The sequence below is a fragment of the Harpia harpyja genome, chromosome 4, assembly GCF_026419915.1.
Source record: "Harpia harpyja isolate bHarHar1 chromosome 4, bHarHar1 primary haplotype, whole genome shotgun sequence".
NCBI lineage: Eukaryota > Metazoa > Chordata > Aves > Accipitriformes > Accipitridae > Harpia > Harpia harpyja.
In genome coordinates this window covers 63221693-63237447 of record NC_068943.1, presented here as the reverse complement: position 1 = coordinate 63237447, position 15755 = coordinate 63221693, and the positions used below count along the sequence as shown (strand labels likewise).

General features: G+C 39.2%; 1 protein-coding gene across 19 annotated transcripts in view; it reads right to left on the bottom strand.

The window, feature by feature from the left end:
• The window catches only part of EYA4 (EYA transcriptional coactivator and phosphatase 4), a 160717-nt gene that overhangs the window by 12525 nt on the left and 132437 nt on the right, over positions 1-15755 (bottom strand). For all 19 annotated transcript variants that reach the window (XM_052784410.1, XM_052784400.1, XM_052784406.1 and 16 more), the window contains 4 exons: positions 15610-15693; positions 6586-6675; positions 274-332; positions 6-166 (listed from right to left, as the gene is read on the bottom strand). In XM_052784410.1, the coding sequence (XP_052640370.1) occupies positions 6-166; positions 274-332; positions 6586-6675; positions 15610-15693 (394 nt within the window). The remainder of the gene's footprint in view (positions 1-5; positions 167-273; positions 333-6585; positions 6676-15609; positions 15694-15755) is intronic.

Here is a 15755-nt window from a genome sequence, read left to right as displayed (position 1 = left end):
CTCACCTCCTATGTTGTTCTTGTAAGTATTATACAACTCTTTTACTCTTCTGTAACGGAAAGCCAGCTTCCTCATCCAGTCAACCCCTCCTCTTACACCTGTTGGCAGACAAAGGTTTGCACTACTTGCAGCTGCATGGAAGCCATCAGTTGCAAAACTGTAGGTACTGCAAACACCCAAAATACAGTAAAAATAAATACAATGTATTCCTGTAAATGCTCAATTTATTTAATCTTTGAAGAAAAAAACAATGAAACAAATGCTGTATCTTACCTTAGGTCTTGTCCATTATCATCAGAAGAAACATCATCTATATGAACTTGATCACACTCCTGTTGAAAAAAACCCAAACGATAAATTATCTTAGAGTATGCTCACTATATGCTTAGCACAGACGTTGAAGAAATGATCGCTGCAGGCCACTAACTGCACCAGAAGATGGCAGCATATGTACACCTACAGCTTCCTATCGCCATCAATTTTTTTTAAATAATACAACCTTCAACTCCTACACTGTTTAAATTATTAGTTAAAATAGGCCTTTAGAAAAGCGATATGTAATTTTAGTGTGATTTTAGATTAAAATTATTTTAACTGAAAAAACCTCAACAATTTCAAGTCTCATTTATAGTTTCTCTAGCATACCAATATTCCAAAATCACCTCAACTTTATTTCCCCACTTCCTAAAAGCTGGTTATGATGAACCTCAACAGCTATATAACTTTTGTTGAGTCTCAAGGAGTTTGGATGCTTCTCAGATTCTTTTACTGATTTATCCAAATGCCTTTGGCTGGAAAATCACAGATAATCAAGCAGTCCTGGAGAACTTCATTATTTCCTGGTTTTGGAAGGGATGGAAGTAACTCCAGGGAACTGAGGTACACTGGAAAACTGAACTCCTCTCCAAGCTGGTTTTGTAATTGGATAACTACCAAATATCCTTTTCTGCACAGTCATTACAGCAAAAAGATAGGAAAATGCAGAGGAAGCACAAATAAATAGATAGCTCAAGCCATCATGCAACAGTAAATATGAACAGGCATCATATTACTGTCTTCTGTAGTGGCTAGAATTAACATCTTAACCCGAAAACACACCTGAAATTCAGTGTCTGTAGATTTTACTTTCCTGTCCGTAAGTAATTTTTTAATATTTCAAGTAGCTGTTGTTAACATAATCCTAATATAATTTATGAAAAAGTTCGAGGATGTATTTAAAAATTACTCCCCAACTAATGTTTTCCAATAATTTAATCTCATCACTAAGACAAAATTAGGCTGAACTTTCAAAATGCCCAGTTCTGTGCCTCAAATAAAGAGTTGTCTGAGTCATCTATGTGAAGTGAAATTGCTGACAAGCAGCACTTAATTCAGAATCTCTGTGACATGCAGGAGTACGCAATTCTTAGTTTCCAATCTGAGTCTCATACCAATGCTAAGTTGTCCAGACAAAGGATAAATCTGAACAGAGGAGTCATTTCCAAATGTGTATGCCAGAAGTTTCTGGAGTGTGAATTTGGGGAATTACCATTTCTTCCTTCTGTTTTGTTTGCTTTGCACTGAATGAAAAGCTGACAGACTTTTACCCACATGAAGTTGTTAAAAAAAAATAAATTAGCAACTTTTTTGTAAAATAAATACACATAATTTCATTTCAAATACATAATTTCATTGCATCATACAAGCAATCATAATTTAAAATTTTGTGTCAAGACTAAAAGAATGAGTGGCCGAACTCTGCTCATCTGGCTTAATCCATTAAGACAGGCATGAAAGAGCTGCATTCAGGGAACAGAAATGAAGCATTCTTCCCCTCACTGGAGAAATAAAATTTTTTGGTTCTGTCTGAGGAGATTATCTTGAGCTGTAGAATATTTTAAAGAAGCTGCTTTTGGATGTAAATAGCAGATGAAAAGAGAAAGAAAAGGGGAAGTGGCAGCTGAAATAAAAGATTCATTTCTGTATCCTTATGTATTATTTACACTCCAGAAAAAAAAAAAATGCAACTATACTCCACCCAGTGTAGGTAAGGAACTCAAAAATCAGATAAAGCGCCCCACTGGGACAAATTCTAACTCTGTATTTTGCAATATCTGAGCAATATCTGGCTTCCTAATCACCTCCACAGATTTCCCTGGAACTGGTCAAAACATAAGGTAACTTTAAAAGATTAAAAATCAGTCCTGTGGATTTGAAGGTGTACTAATTAAACGGAGGGCACACAGAAGCCCTGATGGATAACAAGGAGTGTCTGCTGCTCTTTGGGTTTTGTTAAGCCTTTCAGCTACATTGTTCCAGCCTTGAAAATTCCAGATAACTGTTCTGCTGATAATTTCATTATTAAATTAAACATGAGTGGGTGGCAAAGGCTCAGCTGTTTAGTTTTATTTTTTTATCTCACAGTTTGTTCATTGACTCCAGGAACAGGAGATGAGGGGAACATGCAGTTTTCTGATTACTTGCCCCTTGTCCCTGCAAGAAGCTTGTTAAGTTTACAAGGGGATCAAACCCAACATCACGCTCCAGCTTCCTCCTTTTCCCCCTTCCTCGTCTCCTCTCGGATCTGTGGCTCGCCTCCTCAACATACTGGCAATACACATGTGCAGACCAACAACAAACTCATGTGCCCACCACTCCTTGCTTCGTTTTACTTTGTTTTCTCGTGGGGTTAAACCATGACACCGATCTACTTCAACTAAAATGTTTACATTTTACAAATTCACTTATATGGTGTGAAAAAACTTTCTGGAAAAAAAGAAAAAGCAGTCAGTTTGAGCAGATTTGAGATAGTTCTCTACTTTTCCCAAAAGAAACAGGAAAGTGGTGGCACAACACTACAGCTGAGCTTGCTTGTGGGGAGGAAGGAAAGCAAGCAAGCTCTCTGTCACTTGAAATGTTAAGGTAAAATACTTTTCACATCAGCTACAGTACTGGCTACACTCAAGTCACAGTGGCTCCCAGTCAGTGCAAGGTCAAAACTAAGAAAGATAAAATATATTTCCTATTACTGAGAGTACAGGAAAGGTATCTAGGTACAATAACTGGCTTTTGCTTGAAGCAATACTAATTTAAATTTTATTTGAGTGCAGTCAATTCTTTGCAGCAATTCTTAGAGCCTGAAAATTTGAGAGTACAAAATCAAGAAATCCTCCATAAAAATTATCCTCCTGGAATGAACAGTAATTTCATTACCCGGTAAAAACACTGACTCACCACATTGAACATAAAAATGTTATTACTGAGGGGATATTCAGCACTATGCTTTCTCAGGCTACACAGAACACCCCTTTTTATCTATATGCTTCAGTCTCTGTTAAAACTAGTTTGACATGCCTCCCAAATTCTGAGACTTACCTAAATCCTATTTTTTATTTCTCATTTCTATTTCTAATGAGAAAAAAAAGATGACAAAATCTTATTTAAGATATGGTAGGATTATCATAAAAATGGAAATGTAATTCAGTTTGTTTGAAATAAATGCTCTTTTTTCTTCATCATCCTGAGAGTGAAGGGGGATAATGGACTTGGAAGATTCATGTCCAAATTCCAGCTTGCAATTTCTAGAAATTGGGTTTTTTGCATGCATAGTATGCCCTACCAACACTTCTAAAAGCTCTCTTAAAATTAATACTGATGTAGGGAGGAAAACTTCATTTTATTCCTTACCTGGTTGAGTACAGAATGCATTAATCTGGATACTGTTACAGAACTGAGTCCCATCTCTAAGCATTCTTCAGGCACATGAACTTCTAGAGCACCAGACTCCTATTTTCATGGCAAAACACCAACTGACCTCCCAAGCGATACTTCTCAAGCTAACTAAAATTTATACACTGAGAATGAAATAGCTGGAGAACAGCCTAGCCTGAAATAAAAGTGCAGCTTGGCTGATTAGAACATGGGTTACTGGGTCAGCAGGGAATGTCTCAGCAGATTGGAATTTCTGCATCAGCAGTCATTGTAGTGAGACAGATTTGCATAGAGGAAGGAAAACTTTATTTTTGTATGTGATAACTTTCAATAACTTAGTTATTATTACTAGACCCTGGTATGCAGTGTTTGCAACCAAGAAAGACAGGGCAGAAAGAGAGCTTAGAGGATGCAGGGACTGGAGTCAATATTACAGGAATATAGGTTCATTAGTACGTTACATTTGTCATGTCTGGAGCCACAAGGTTTATTGCAGTATGAAGATGAAAGCAAGACAGAAGGTATGGGACCTGATGGCTCAGCATTAAAAAAGTGAGATGATGAAAGGATAAGTATTCTGTCTAGTGAATAAAGGCCTATCTCACTTCCTCCAGTAAGAACTAAAGGTCTTATGTCTTGATGGCCACGACCATCAGCAGCTCAGCGCTCACCTCCCCTCTCCTTGGGGAGGATGGAGAGAGGAAGACAGAGAAAGAAAGATGAAGAAAGACGAAGAGATGAGAGACCCCAAGTCAGAACTGGGGAATTCTCAGAATTCATTACACAGTCATCATGCAGATGCACTGTAATATTCAGTAATGACCATGCGCTCTGCAAACATATCTAAACAGACAGATTTATTCATCTGCATATTAAAGGATGCTTCTATGTACTTTGGCACAGGATGCCATGCAATTATATCTTATTTGCTAAGAAGACAGAAAATTGTTGGTCTTCTTGAATATGCCAGAGTGTGTGCATACAGCTCATTTCAGAACAAGAAGTTTGGAATTTTGGTAATCTTATAAAAGAGTTGGTTTTGAAACAAAGATGAATTCTGGGCTAGAAAATACTTAATTGCATATAGAAATTGGTTTTAATCAAATCAAATTGGTTGAGTTATGAGATTTTCCAAGAGAGTCCCCAAGTAGTATTTTTTGATTTATCTAAAACTGAAAACTGTTTGGATACTGTTCAAGATCTGGAATGAGTTGGAGTATGAATTTTTGGACAGGATATTAAATCCACCCTGTGAAGAATACACAAAATGTGATGATCCACCTATGACAGCTGAACCTGAGATCTACAAAGAAAATAAATAATGAGAGAAAGGAATGAAGCTTCAGTGGCCATAAGCAAGACTAAAGAGGCATAGAAAGAGGGAAAAGCTCCATTTTGCTGAACTCTTCCACTTGAACTCAGCACAAGATTGAAGAACTCTGGGCACATGCTACTGAATGGCTTAAAGTTCACTGGGTACCACATGAAATCTGAACATGCAGGGGCAAAGGTCTGCTAAAAAGAAATTTAAGCAATGCTTTGAAAAATTTATTTGGAATCTGTCCCTGGTACAGGGCACCAGGAGAACATTCACCGAATGCACTTGCATTGTCAAGTGATGACTCACTAGGACTGCAATAAAACACGGACTGGTGAAGGCATGTCCAGGGCTTTACTTTGTGACATTGCTGCTGCTGGAAGGAGGAAGTGCAGCTCAAGTATAGGGTGAAGTAGATCCCATTTTCTTGACTTAAAAGGAGCTAAGAATAAATGAGGTCTGCAAGGGATGGCAAAGACAACCGCAGCCTGGTACCTTCTGCTTTTCTCAGTGCCTACAGTCGACAAAAGAACAAAAGAAGTGCACGCTAGAAAAATCAACATCCCAGTGAATGGAAAAATCTCACTTATCCTCATTTTTTCTATTCACTCACCAGAGACCTTTTTCTGGCATTTTAAACAGAACCTCCAAGTCTTCCAGCTGCCATTAGTGGCAAAATATCTGTCCACAGAGGGAACTCTGGGATCCGCTCTGAGTAAGAAAACAACTGATTTAGACCAGGGGAAGGCCTGAAAAGCCCACAGTTTAATTTGAGAACTGTTTTTCACCCCCTGCCTCTTGACAAACATGGTTGTAAGACTGTCCCTTTCCACGCTAACAGATCCGGACCCCCGGAGTGAAACAAAGAGTCTGTGAAGCCCAGCTGACGAGCCTGCTTTCCAGACCACTGTCCCTGCGGCCGTCCGCCTGTGTGCTTCTGACAGCTGAGCAGTCCACAGCGGTCATTCCCTAGGAAGAGGTCTCTCCTTTTTCTGACAGGATGCCAAACTGCACACCCTGGGTACATCGTGACAAAACGTACGGTCACCTCGGGAAGAGACGTCACTGATGAGTACGTCTATCATAGTCCCAGCTCTCTGATGCTGCGGTCTTTGAGGTAAATGAAGAATATTCTACCTTTAAGCAAGAAAGAGGGGCCAGTGGCCAAAAGGCTAATCAGGTATGTGGAGAGAAGAACACAGTCTCTTGTGGTCAGATGATGGCAACCACTGAAAGCAAACGTAGAGAACTTCAAGAGAAAGAATGGGAGGCACTTATGGCCCCCTCCTGGCAATGACTGCAGACAGCTCTAAATCCATGGAAACTGAAAAGATGGCCATAGGACAAAGAGAGGAAAGGGTAGTTTGCAGATTCCCTCTCTCACCCAGTTTCATGGAAGGAACCTGGTGCCATGGGAAGTCACTGCCACCTGGCTAACCTCTCTCTGATTAGAGTATGACAAATCCAGCATCTAGATAGGCAGAAAATGTCACACACAACAGACACTAATGCACAGCAAAACCACTATGTGGTTAAAACCCCAGGAGTAACGGTGTTTATGTTCCTTTGATTCTTACCTCTAAATCATTAAAAAATAAATGTGTGTCAGCAAGATTAAAAATCATTTCTTCCATTCGCAGTCCAAGTGTCACAGCCATTGGTGGATCCTTAAAAAACCAGAAAGCAAGGTTAACAACTTAAATACCTTTGAGTTATATCAGAATTACTTTAAAAACTGCTATATACAAAGTGTTTTGAAAAGTTAACACTGCAAGAAATGTCTCTAAAATCCTTTCAGTATTAAGCTATTTTAATGTGATGCTACAAGAAGAGACTGCTCAACCTGTGTGAGAACATTTGGGGAGCTGGGGATGTTGAAACAACAAGTTTTTTCAAAGTCAAGGCATTTGTAACCTGGCTAAACTGACAGTGGAAAATCTGGTGGCCATATGTAAACCTGCATAAAGAAGGCTGTAAACTGGGAAGGAACTTCTCACAAAAGATATACGTAAGAAAACCAATATTTATTATTATAAGAATACACTAAAGTTTTCATTCCTGAGCCTTTTATAAAAATATGTAAGTATCTTGCCTGTCAATTTGTGGACAGAAGGAAGCTGAGTCATGGACCAGTAACTGATTTTTCTGACCCAATGCACTGAGTCAGCAGCAGAAGTAGGAATGAAGTTAATTCATGTCACACCCAGTCCACTGCACAATTCCTCTGATCTCTTGGATTTTCTTCCCAATTTTTGGGCACACAGAAGTCCTCACTAAGGTCATGCTAAATTGGACTAGGAAAGGTAGTCATCTCTACCAAGTGATTACTTTGTAAGCAATTACCCTACACTGTGATAGGAAGGTGTGATTTAAGAGGCCTTTTCAATTTCTAATGCCTCTGCTTTATAAAAATACAAAAGGTAATCTGAACCTATGCCCATTCCCCCAAATTGAGTTTCACTTTGGATAAATCATCACTGCCTTGCCCATGCTTAGAACTATATCACTTCTTTCCCACACTTTCTGCCACTCCAGTATGTATCTTCAAACCCTGCCCTTGGTCCCTCTCCATCTCAATATTTACCCTTCTTCCATGCAGGCACTCACTGATGAATTTCCGGGCTCTCCTTTATGACTTTATTGCAGGTATTCATTCAACAAAGTGCCTGTGTTCTTCTAAGTGTTCTTTAGCGTGCCTACAATCTATGGCACAATTTTTTAGGTGGTCCACAGGAATGGGAAAGCATATGTAAGTTTGCTTGTTTGCTACAGATCATCCATTCATTTCTGAAGGGATGAAATACGGCATTCCTGTCCCTGCATGAGATTCATTCAAAATGTTGCATTTGTTCGTAGGTCAGCTTTCACACTATCCCATCATTCTACCTCAGCAAGATACCACAAATCTACCGATCTGCAATAACAGTTTGAGAGCATTCAGTGTACAGTAAATGTGAGATAATTCATTTAACTTTGTGAGGCTTGCTAGGAAAGAGATTAAGCCAATTTGCATTACCTTAGATTTGTTTTAGAATAAGAATGCACACGAACAGTTGCATAGCTGAAACCTTGTAACTAGTTTTATCATTGCCTTAATCATCTGCCTGAGCTTGTGGGGTTCAGTTAACTTTTTTATGCTTAACATACTGTAATGGACTTGTAAAAAAGATGTGATCCTCTTCTCATTAAAATAAGAGAAAAATCCGTATTTCATCATTTAAACTCTGATTGACAGTAGCAAGTTTTCAGAAATCCCTTCTTAAATAGCTTGAGATTAAAAGTTTAAAAGTTTACCAGCATCTGGCAACAAAACCACACAAAACATCAAATGATCATTTGTTAGTATTAAGATCAAAGGCTTCCCAATCAGGATCAGACGTTCGCTACTCAGGGCTTCACAATGACAGAATAAAAGATGGCTTCTGCCCTCAAGCACTTCAAAACTAATGGTAATATCTGAAACATAGACGTATTTTGACCCTTGCTCATGAAAAAGGCAGACTTGAAGGGGAGAATAGTGTACAAGACATTGTAATGATCCAAAGTTAGAACCAATTCTCTGGCAGTGAAAGGAAATATTTTTATGTTTACCCTTGAACTGGTCTGGACGACCTTTCAGAATTAAAAACCAAATGCAGTGCCTAGTAACACAACTTCATTCCCTATGACTTCTGCAGTCATGTTCACTGGATCTGAAAGTCACGTGGCTGAAGGCAGCAGCAAGTGCAAAGGTCAGTTTTCCAAGGGAATGATTAAGGAACACACATTAACAGATTTGCAAAAACTCATGTAAGATACTTAGAACACAAATCATCAAAATACTCTGGACTCATGAGATTCCTCATCAAGCCATAATGCTTTTATCAAAATGTCATCACATCTAAACATGTGTTTCCCTCTCTTTTCTCTTGCATTTTTTTTCTGTGCACAGTAAATTATAAATTTTTCTTCCTAGATACAATATAATAAAGAGTATTTGCAATATGCTTCTTTACCTCAATCCTATGAACACTAAGGCATGTGCATAACTTCATGCACAGGTGGTAACTCATTATTATTTATGTGAGTTAAGTTATTCACTGGAGTGCTTCCAAGACTGGAATCTCAGATTTTGATTCTCAGCCTCTTTTTTCCCCTTCCTGGGTAGAAGCAGACTTAAATGCGGAAATTTGCTATAACATATTCCATTATAATCCAATTTATTTTTACAGAAACTACCCACTATGTATCACAATTTCCTGACTTGCCTAGTATAGTTGAAAGACGTAAATGTGACAAAGCTTTTATGATCTTCTTCTTAGTAGTATTTTTGTAACCAACTACGCCTGACTTTATTACTGTTAAAATGAGATTTCCTAGGTTCCTGTTTTGACAAAGGCACGCATAGGATATTGCTAGGTACTATATGTAAAATAAAATAAAATAAAGCAAAGAGAATTTATTTCAGCTTAGCATGAAATCAGTCTGGGATCTCCCCATAACAACTTCTGCTAAGAAGAGTCACTGGAATTGAATTCTCAAGACATGAACAATTCTTCCTTTAATAAATTGGCCAAAACTTGCACTGTAACTGTTTAACAAGAATTAAACATCACATTCCAGCTCTTGCCATGTTAAGTTCATTCCTTCACATACAAAAATAGACAGAGAAAGAAGATTTGTCAGGGTCTTGTGGTTTTATAATGTTTGCACAATGTGGAGGAACACCCCAATCATCGTTCCACTGTCTTTCAACTTGAAGCAGAAGTTGCAGACTGACTCAAGTGGCACAAAGAACCGAGTGTTGAAACGAAAGCAAGAAACATGTGCAGCTGATACAGATTTGAGCACAGCAAATTGAGAAACTGAATAAGAGGCAGACTGAACTTCTGCCAAAATTGTATTTTGTGCTACTCTGCACAAGCACACACAAAAGAGGAAACAATAATAAAAAAAAATCTGGAAGTTTTCCCCAGATAATTTGCAGAATAAAGAACAACTCTTTGGCCCTCAGAGGCATGATTTTAGCCAGATAGCATTAGTGTGCAAAGGAATCAAGACCAGCTACAGCACTTCTGTATACCAAAATACAAATGACTTTAGTTACGTTAGTATGAAGCACTAAACTGGAGCCAGACTGTCTGTCTGTGGACTTCTGTACTAGACTGGTCCATCCACTGGAATGCCTCCTGGGACACTAAAGAAAAATATCCTGGGAGGACCAATATTTAAATGTTTTGACCAAGAGGAAAGTGACTGGAACAAAGCCCCAAAATCTCAGTGTCTTTAGTGGAAGAAATCTATTTTATATTGTCTTGGAAGGCCAGGCTTCAGCACAAGATATTCAAAATCACTTCATTTCTTGGAAAAAAAAATACAAACACACCAAACTGGTTTTTATAAAACCTCAGAAAACAAATAGATAAATAGACTGTCAGGTAGATTCATTGTGACAGGAATTTGTATGCATGAAGCCTTAAAAATAAGCAAGGAAACAAGCAAAATATATGAATAATATTGTAAGAATATATTTTCAATGGGTGGCTGTCCCTGAACAGACTTACAACAAAATCGACCTTTGGAAAAGGTGGAAATGCTTAAGTTAAGTACCACTATTTTTAGCTGAAAGACACTTCCCTACATTATGTAGGAATCTCAGATTCAAGTTCAGCTCTCACTCTCTCATAGGGGACACTTGTTCCCAGGAGAGCTTCATGTGGGTGGCAAGGGAGGAAGAGAATACATCTCTTCTTAATAACCATATCTGGTGGCTGATGAAGGAAAACTCACATACTCCATAGGAAGTTTCTGTTCCACACTCTGTAGACGGAGGTAGGAAAATGGACTCAGAGGTTGCAGACAATGAGGGACTGAATGGAGAGGACAACTGGAGGTCATGAGAGATACACTATTAATAGAGGCGGACAAAAGCATATTTATGAGTGAATTTGGGAATGTCATCATGGGTGGTAAGGGTGACAAAGGTTTTCTGTTTAACGACTAGACAGAGAGCAAGCAATAAAAAGCTTCTGAGCCCTTTCCAGAGAAGTGTACAAGGTTAATGTGGCCTCTCCATCAACTTTCTGTCATTGGTGATGCTACCAAAAATGTCCAAATGTGATCATCAAGTGTGAATTTTTGCACTTGGAAATCACATTCTCCCCCTTCTAAGGTCACAAGGGACTTTCATTCTTTTTCATCTAGTTGCACCTTGAGTCACAGCATCCTTGGAATGGGCATCCTTGCCCTCTGGATTAACCTGGGAGAAATGAATGAAATATAAATGCTCAGAGGTAGACAAAATTCCAGCTTAATCAGCCTTAGATGAGCAAGAATAACTGGAATGCAATGGAAGAAAGAATACACACTGTTCACAGGGAATAAGAATGTACCTCATAGACTTTTAACAGATGATGACATCTCCTAACACATGTCCTGTCACATCAACAAATCCTCACTTAAGAGCTCAGCATTGTAGAAAACTGTATCTGCCAACTGGTGCTCAGCTGCAAAAACCATCATCAGCCACATCAGCCATCATAATATAACAGCTTAAATGCCAATGTTCATAATTTGCTACTGCAGTAAATAATTAAAAATAGAAATGTACTAGTTTTATGAAGTACGAAGCAGATGAGCAAAAGAGCTGAACAATGAGAGGTACTCTTACTGCTGGGAGGCAGCACCATTTCCCTGAAACCTAACAGAGGGGTAGTGCAGTTTTTATTCTCTTTTTAAGTTAGCTCTGACCAGCCCAATAAAATAACGACTACACCAAAAGTCAGACAGAAACACCCACAGGTAGAAAACAGCAAGCCACAGAATATTCCTCTGGGTAAGTTTTATATTTTAAATGTCAAAGTGATGCATTGACCAACCTCTGGCCAAATCCCTCCCACTTCAGTGGATTTTAAAGCTATACTCTACTGGTGCCCAGATAAGAAGCAGCAATTTGCCCTGTGTTTTAAAAGAAATGCTTACAGCTGCATCCAACAAGTTAAATCTTTCAGCAAATCATTAGTTTTGTTTTTAACATGGTTATTATAACAGCCCTATATAATTCTGAAATCAAATAATTATAAAATCAAATAATTATAACACTGTGCAAAGTGCTGGACAAATATATACCAAGGAAAGTGTCCATTCTCAACTTCAGAAATCCTCAGGCATAAGTCAGAAGTCTGTTGTTCTTCTGACAAATATATGACCTGAAACTTGCCTACTGGATCCAGGCCTTCCCACATAATCTCTGCCAATGAATGCCCTCATTGCCTATGGGGATGTTGGTTTGCCTTTCCTTTTTCTCTTCTACTCCAACCACTTGTTAAACCGTAGAAATATTTTGAAAGAGAATCTGTCTCCTGGCTTGTCTCAAGCACTCCTACACTCATACACTGGTCCCTCTGCCTGGCTGTAACAGCGTGATGGCCACCTCCACATGCTGCACCTCCCCTCACTACATTCCCTGTGCAGCCTGAATTGCAGCAGAGCAGACAGATTAAAAGACTAAATTCTGAATGTTTTGGGTTTTGCCCTGTTACTGCAAGAAATAGGGTAAAGAGCTAGTGGAAAAGGGGAATGAAAGTTTACATGTCAAGGAGCAGATGGGAGAGAACTGAAGGTGAATATCCTTGCCTGTCTGTATATTCACACTAGCTCTAAACCCAGCATCTCACCCCTTGAAAGTACGAAGTGAACACACTTGGTATAAGAAGATGCCTTCCCTTAAAGCAATGTTCACATTAAAGACTCACTAATCTTATTGAGAATATTTAAATATGGGGGAAGGGGAAAACTCTGCTTTTCCTGTGAATTTTTTGGTTTTGTGGTTTCTTTTTTGGGAGTAACCTGATTATGTTATACAAAATGGGCTCACAAAATACATACGGAAGAACATACTATGCACAGCTGAACATCTGTGTAACATTACACACCTTTATTTTTTAAAAATCAGATAGCAAATCACCGCAATTAAATAATTTAGTATCACCATTATTTTACACCACCCTGAATTTTTTTTCATTGTTAAGTAACAATTTATACCACCTTTCCAGGGTAAACAGCTCTCAACACTTTTGAAAGACATATGTGCTCACAAGACTTCCACTGAGAACCTCACAATTTGTGGAGTATTTACTCTCATAGCAACCCAATTCTCATAACAATCCAGACTCCAGTCTGGATTAAGACCTTCTTTACAGATGGAAATCATACGCAGAAAATAATAAGGGCCACATCTGCTAAAGAGGTCATGCACCAGAGACTGACTGAGGTCCAGCTGTGCTATCTTCCCCTTCTCGCAAGTCTAACCTCTTAGGCATTTAGGCTCAGACACATCCCATCTTAAGTTTAGGCAACACTTTAGTGACATGCAAAAGTTAAAATCTACTCATGATAAGCTCTCCCTGTATTCCCTTTCCTACTGCTCTAGCCTCCTTGCAGTCAACAATATATACATTTGAGTTTCATTGGCAATTACCTTCCCAATGAACTCTCTATAAATGTGGCAAAAGTAGTCACTGCAGGAAGGAGAAAGTCTACTACTTTTATTTTACAGTCTCCTGAAATGAACACATTTCCCTACTTGTATGGATGCCACCTATAAGTACAAAAAAAGAAAGGATTATACTTAAGAATTCCTCTCCTTTTGCTTCATGGTTGTTCGTGACATTTGTTTACTGTTGCTTATCTCAGCAGCATATCTACATTAATTTCACTTGCCCTTGAGGTACTCTGGGTTTATACAAGCCAACATTATCTGCTGTCAGTACTACTGGCTGTTAATATGCCATTGCTGTTTCTAGGGACTCTGTATGGATTCTTAAAGAACAGTGGTACTGGGATTTTTTTAAAATATCCCTACTCATAACAAAGTGAGAAACCAAGAGGAATTAATTTCTGTTTCTGTCTCTAAGACAGTTTTCAAAGTTATCCATACAAGTTTGCGAGCTACAAAATGTCTGATTTTTAAAACTTTGTATTAAAGTTGACTTGGACTTTAGTCATATATTATGTGAGATGGCACAGGAGATGTAAACATCCTAAGGGCACAGTCAAAAAAGGATGAAAGGAATGACTGCCTCGCTGGGGCCATTCAGCAAATTCTGTGGCAGTCTATGGGCTACACTCAAAAGTGATATAAATGCTCATGTTCAGCTAGGTTTCTCTCTTGTTTTGATAACTGTAAGTTAGAAATGGTTCTGACAAAGTCACTGTTGTTACAATGTTTGAAAAACAGCAGAAGAGGAGTTTTTGACAGAATACTGAAATGTGCACTGATTTGGCACTGTGAAGCTGCAAATCAAGCAAGGCTGTTTTTTACAAGACACGAATAACTACCCTTATCTTAGCATTCCAAAAATTCAGATTTTTGTCTGGGCCTGTGACTTTTCCTATTAGCTTTCTTTTTTAATAACCACAAACAGCTGTCTCAAAACACAGAGGGCTGGCCCATCTGTGGTTATAATCCACAGGTTCTGTCTTTGGACACTTCTAACCCACTGGCTGGGGAGGTGGGTGTGGAAAGGATTTCTCTAATGTACTGCTTCTCACATCCTTTTCCTGACCATCTGATTCTGGCTGGGATAAAGAGGCAGGAAACTTATCCTAAACAAGCCCTTCATCTGATGTAGTATGGACATGGTTATGTTCTTAAAAAGAAATACCTTTCTATTAATTACACTTGAATGGCACAACACCTAGAAAACCTACATCCACTTATGTACGTACCAACATTCTCTCTGTCCATTTTCTTCCCTTCCATACATTTGCCCTAATTTTTTGTTTTATCCAGGCCTTTAGCTCTACCTCTCCCAGCAGTCCGCTCCTGTCTCAACGCACTGGTCTTCCCACTACTCCCTTCTCCCCTTGCCCGAGCACCATTCCCTGGGCTCCCATTACCAGCCCATCGGGGCTCGCTGCTGACTCAGCAGCGGAGTTCCTGCTCCTGCTCCTGCAGGCTGCGACCGCCTCTCTCTGCCTCCCTCGCTCTTCCTCCTGCTCTCCTGCTTGCTGTTCTGTGACCTGAACTCCTTTTGGGTCTCATCAGAGGGGAGAGGATGAGTACGACTGTCTGCTTGGGCGAGGGATTCACTCCCTGGCATTACTCACCCCAGAGCCAGCCAAGGGAGCCAAAGATTCAACAGAAAAGCTGGGGAGTCAAAGAATAACATCTACAGCTGGCATTGGAACAGGTCAGTCTCTTACTCACTCATCCTGATTCATCAGTTTCCCCGTAAATTCACCCATCACTCCAGTTTATTACTTATTTCTTCCTCCATGCATCCAGATACTGTCAGTCATTTCCATTTGCCTACTACATCTATTATCTTCTTGCAACATCTCTTCCAACATACGTCAGGAACGTCATGCTTGTTCCTGTATAAACTCTTCCCTCATTTGCAGCATCTGCTTCAGCCCTGCCTCACATATTGTGCTTAGGGTCTGTGTCTCATTGCTCTCCTTGACTTTTTCACATTAACCCTCTGAAAATGGGGTTTACTGTACACTTTCCCTCTAACTTCACCCAAGCCATGATGAACAGGGAAGGTGAAAAACATGTACATGGACAGGCCAGATAGGTCTGATACAGTGAATTGAAGCAGAATTCATGGCTCACATACCTTGCCGTACTTCTGTGCATAGGATCCTGTAAGCAGCGAATGGAAAACTATGATTGTTTCATCCAAATCCCAAACAAATACACGCTGAAAACAGAAGTGGGGATAATATTATTAAATAAATAACATCAAAGTCCTACCAGCATCCC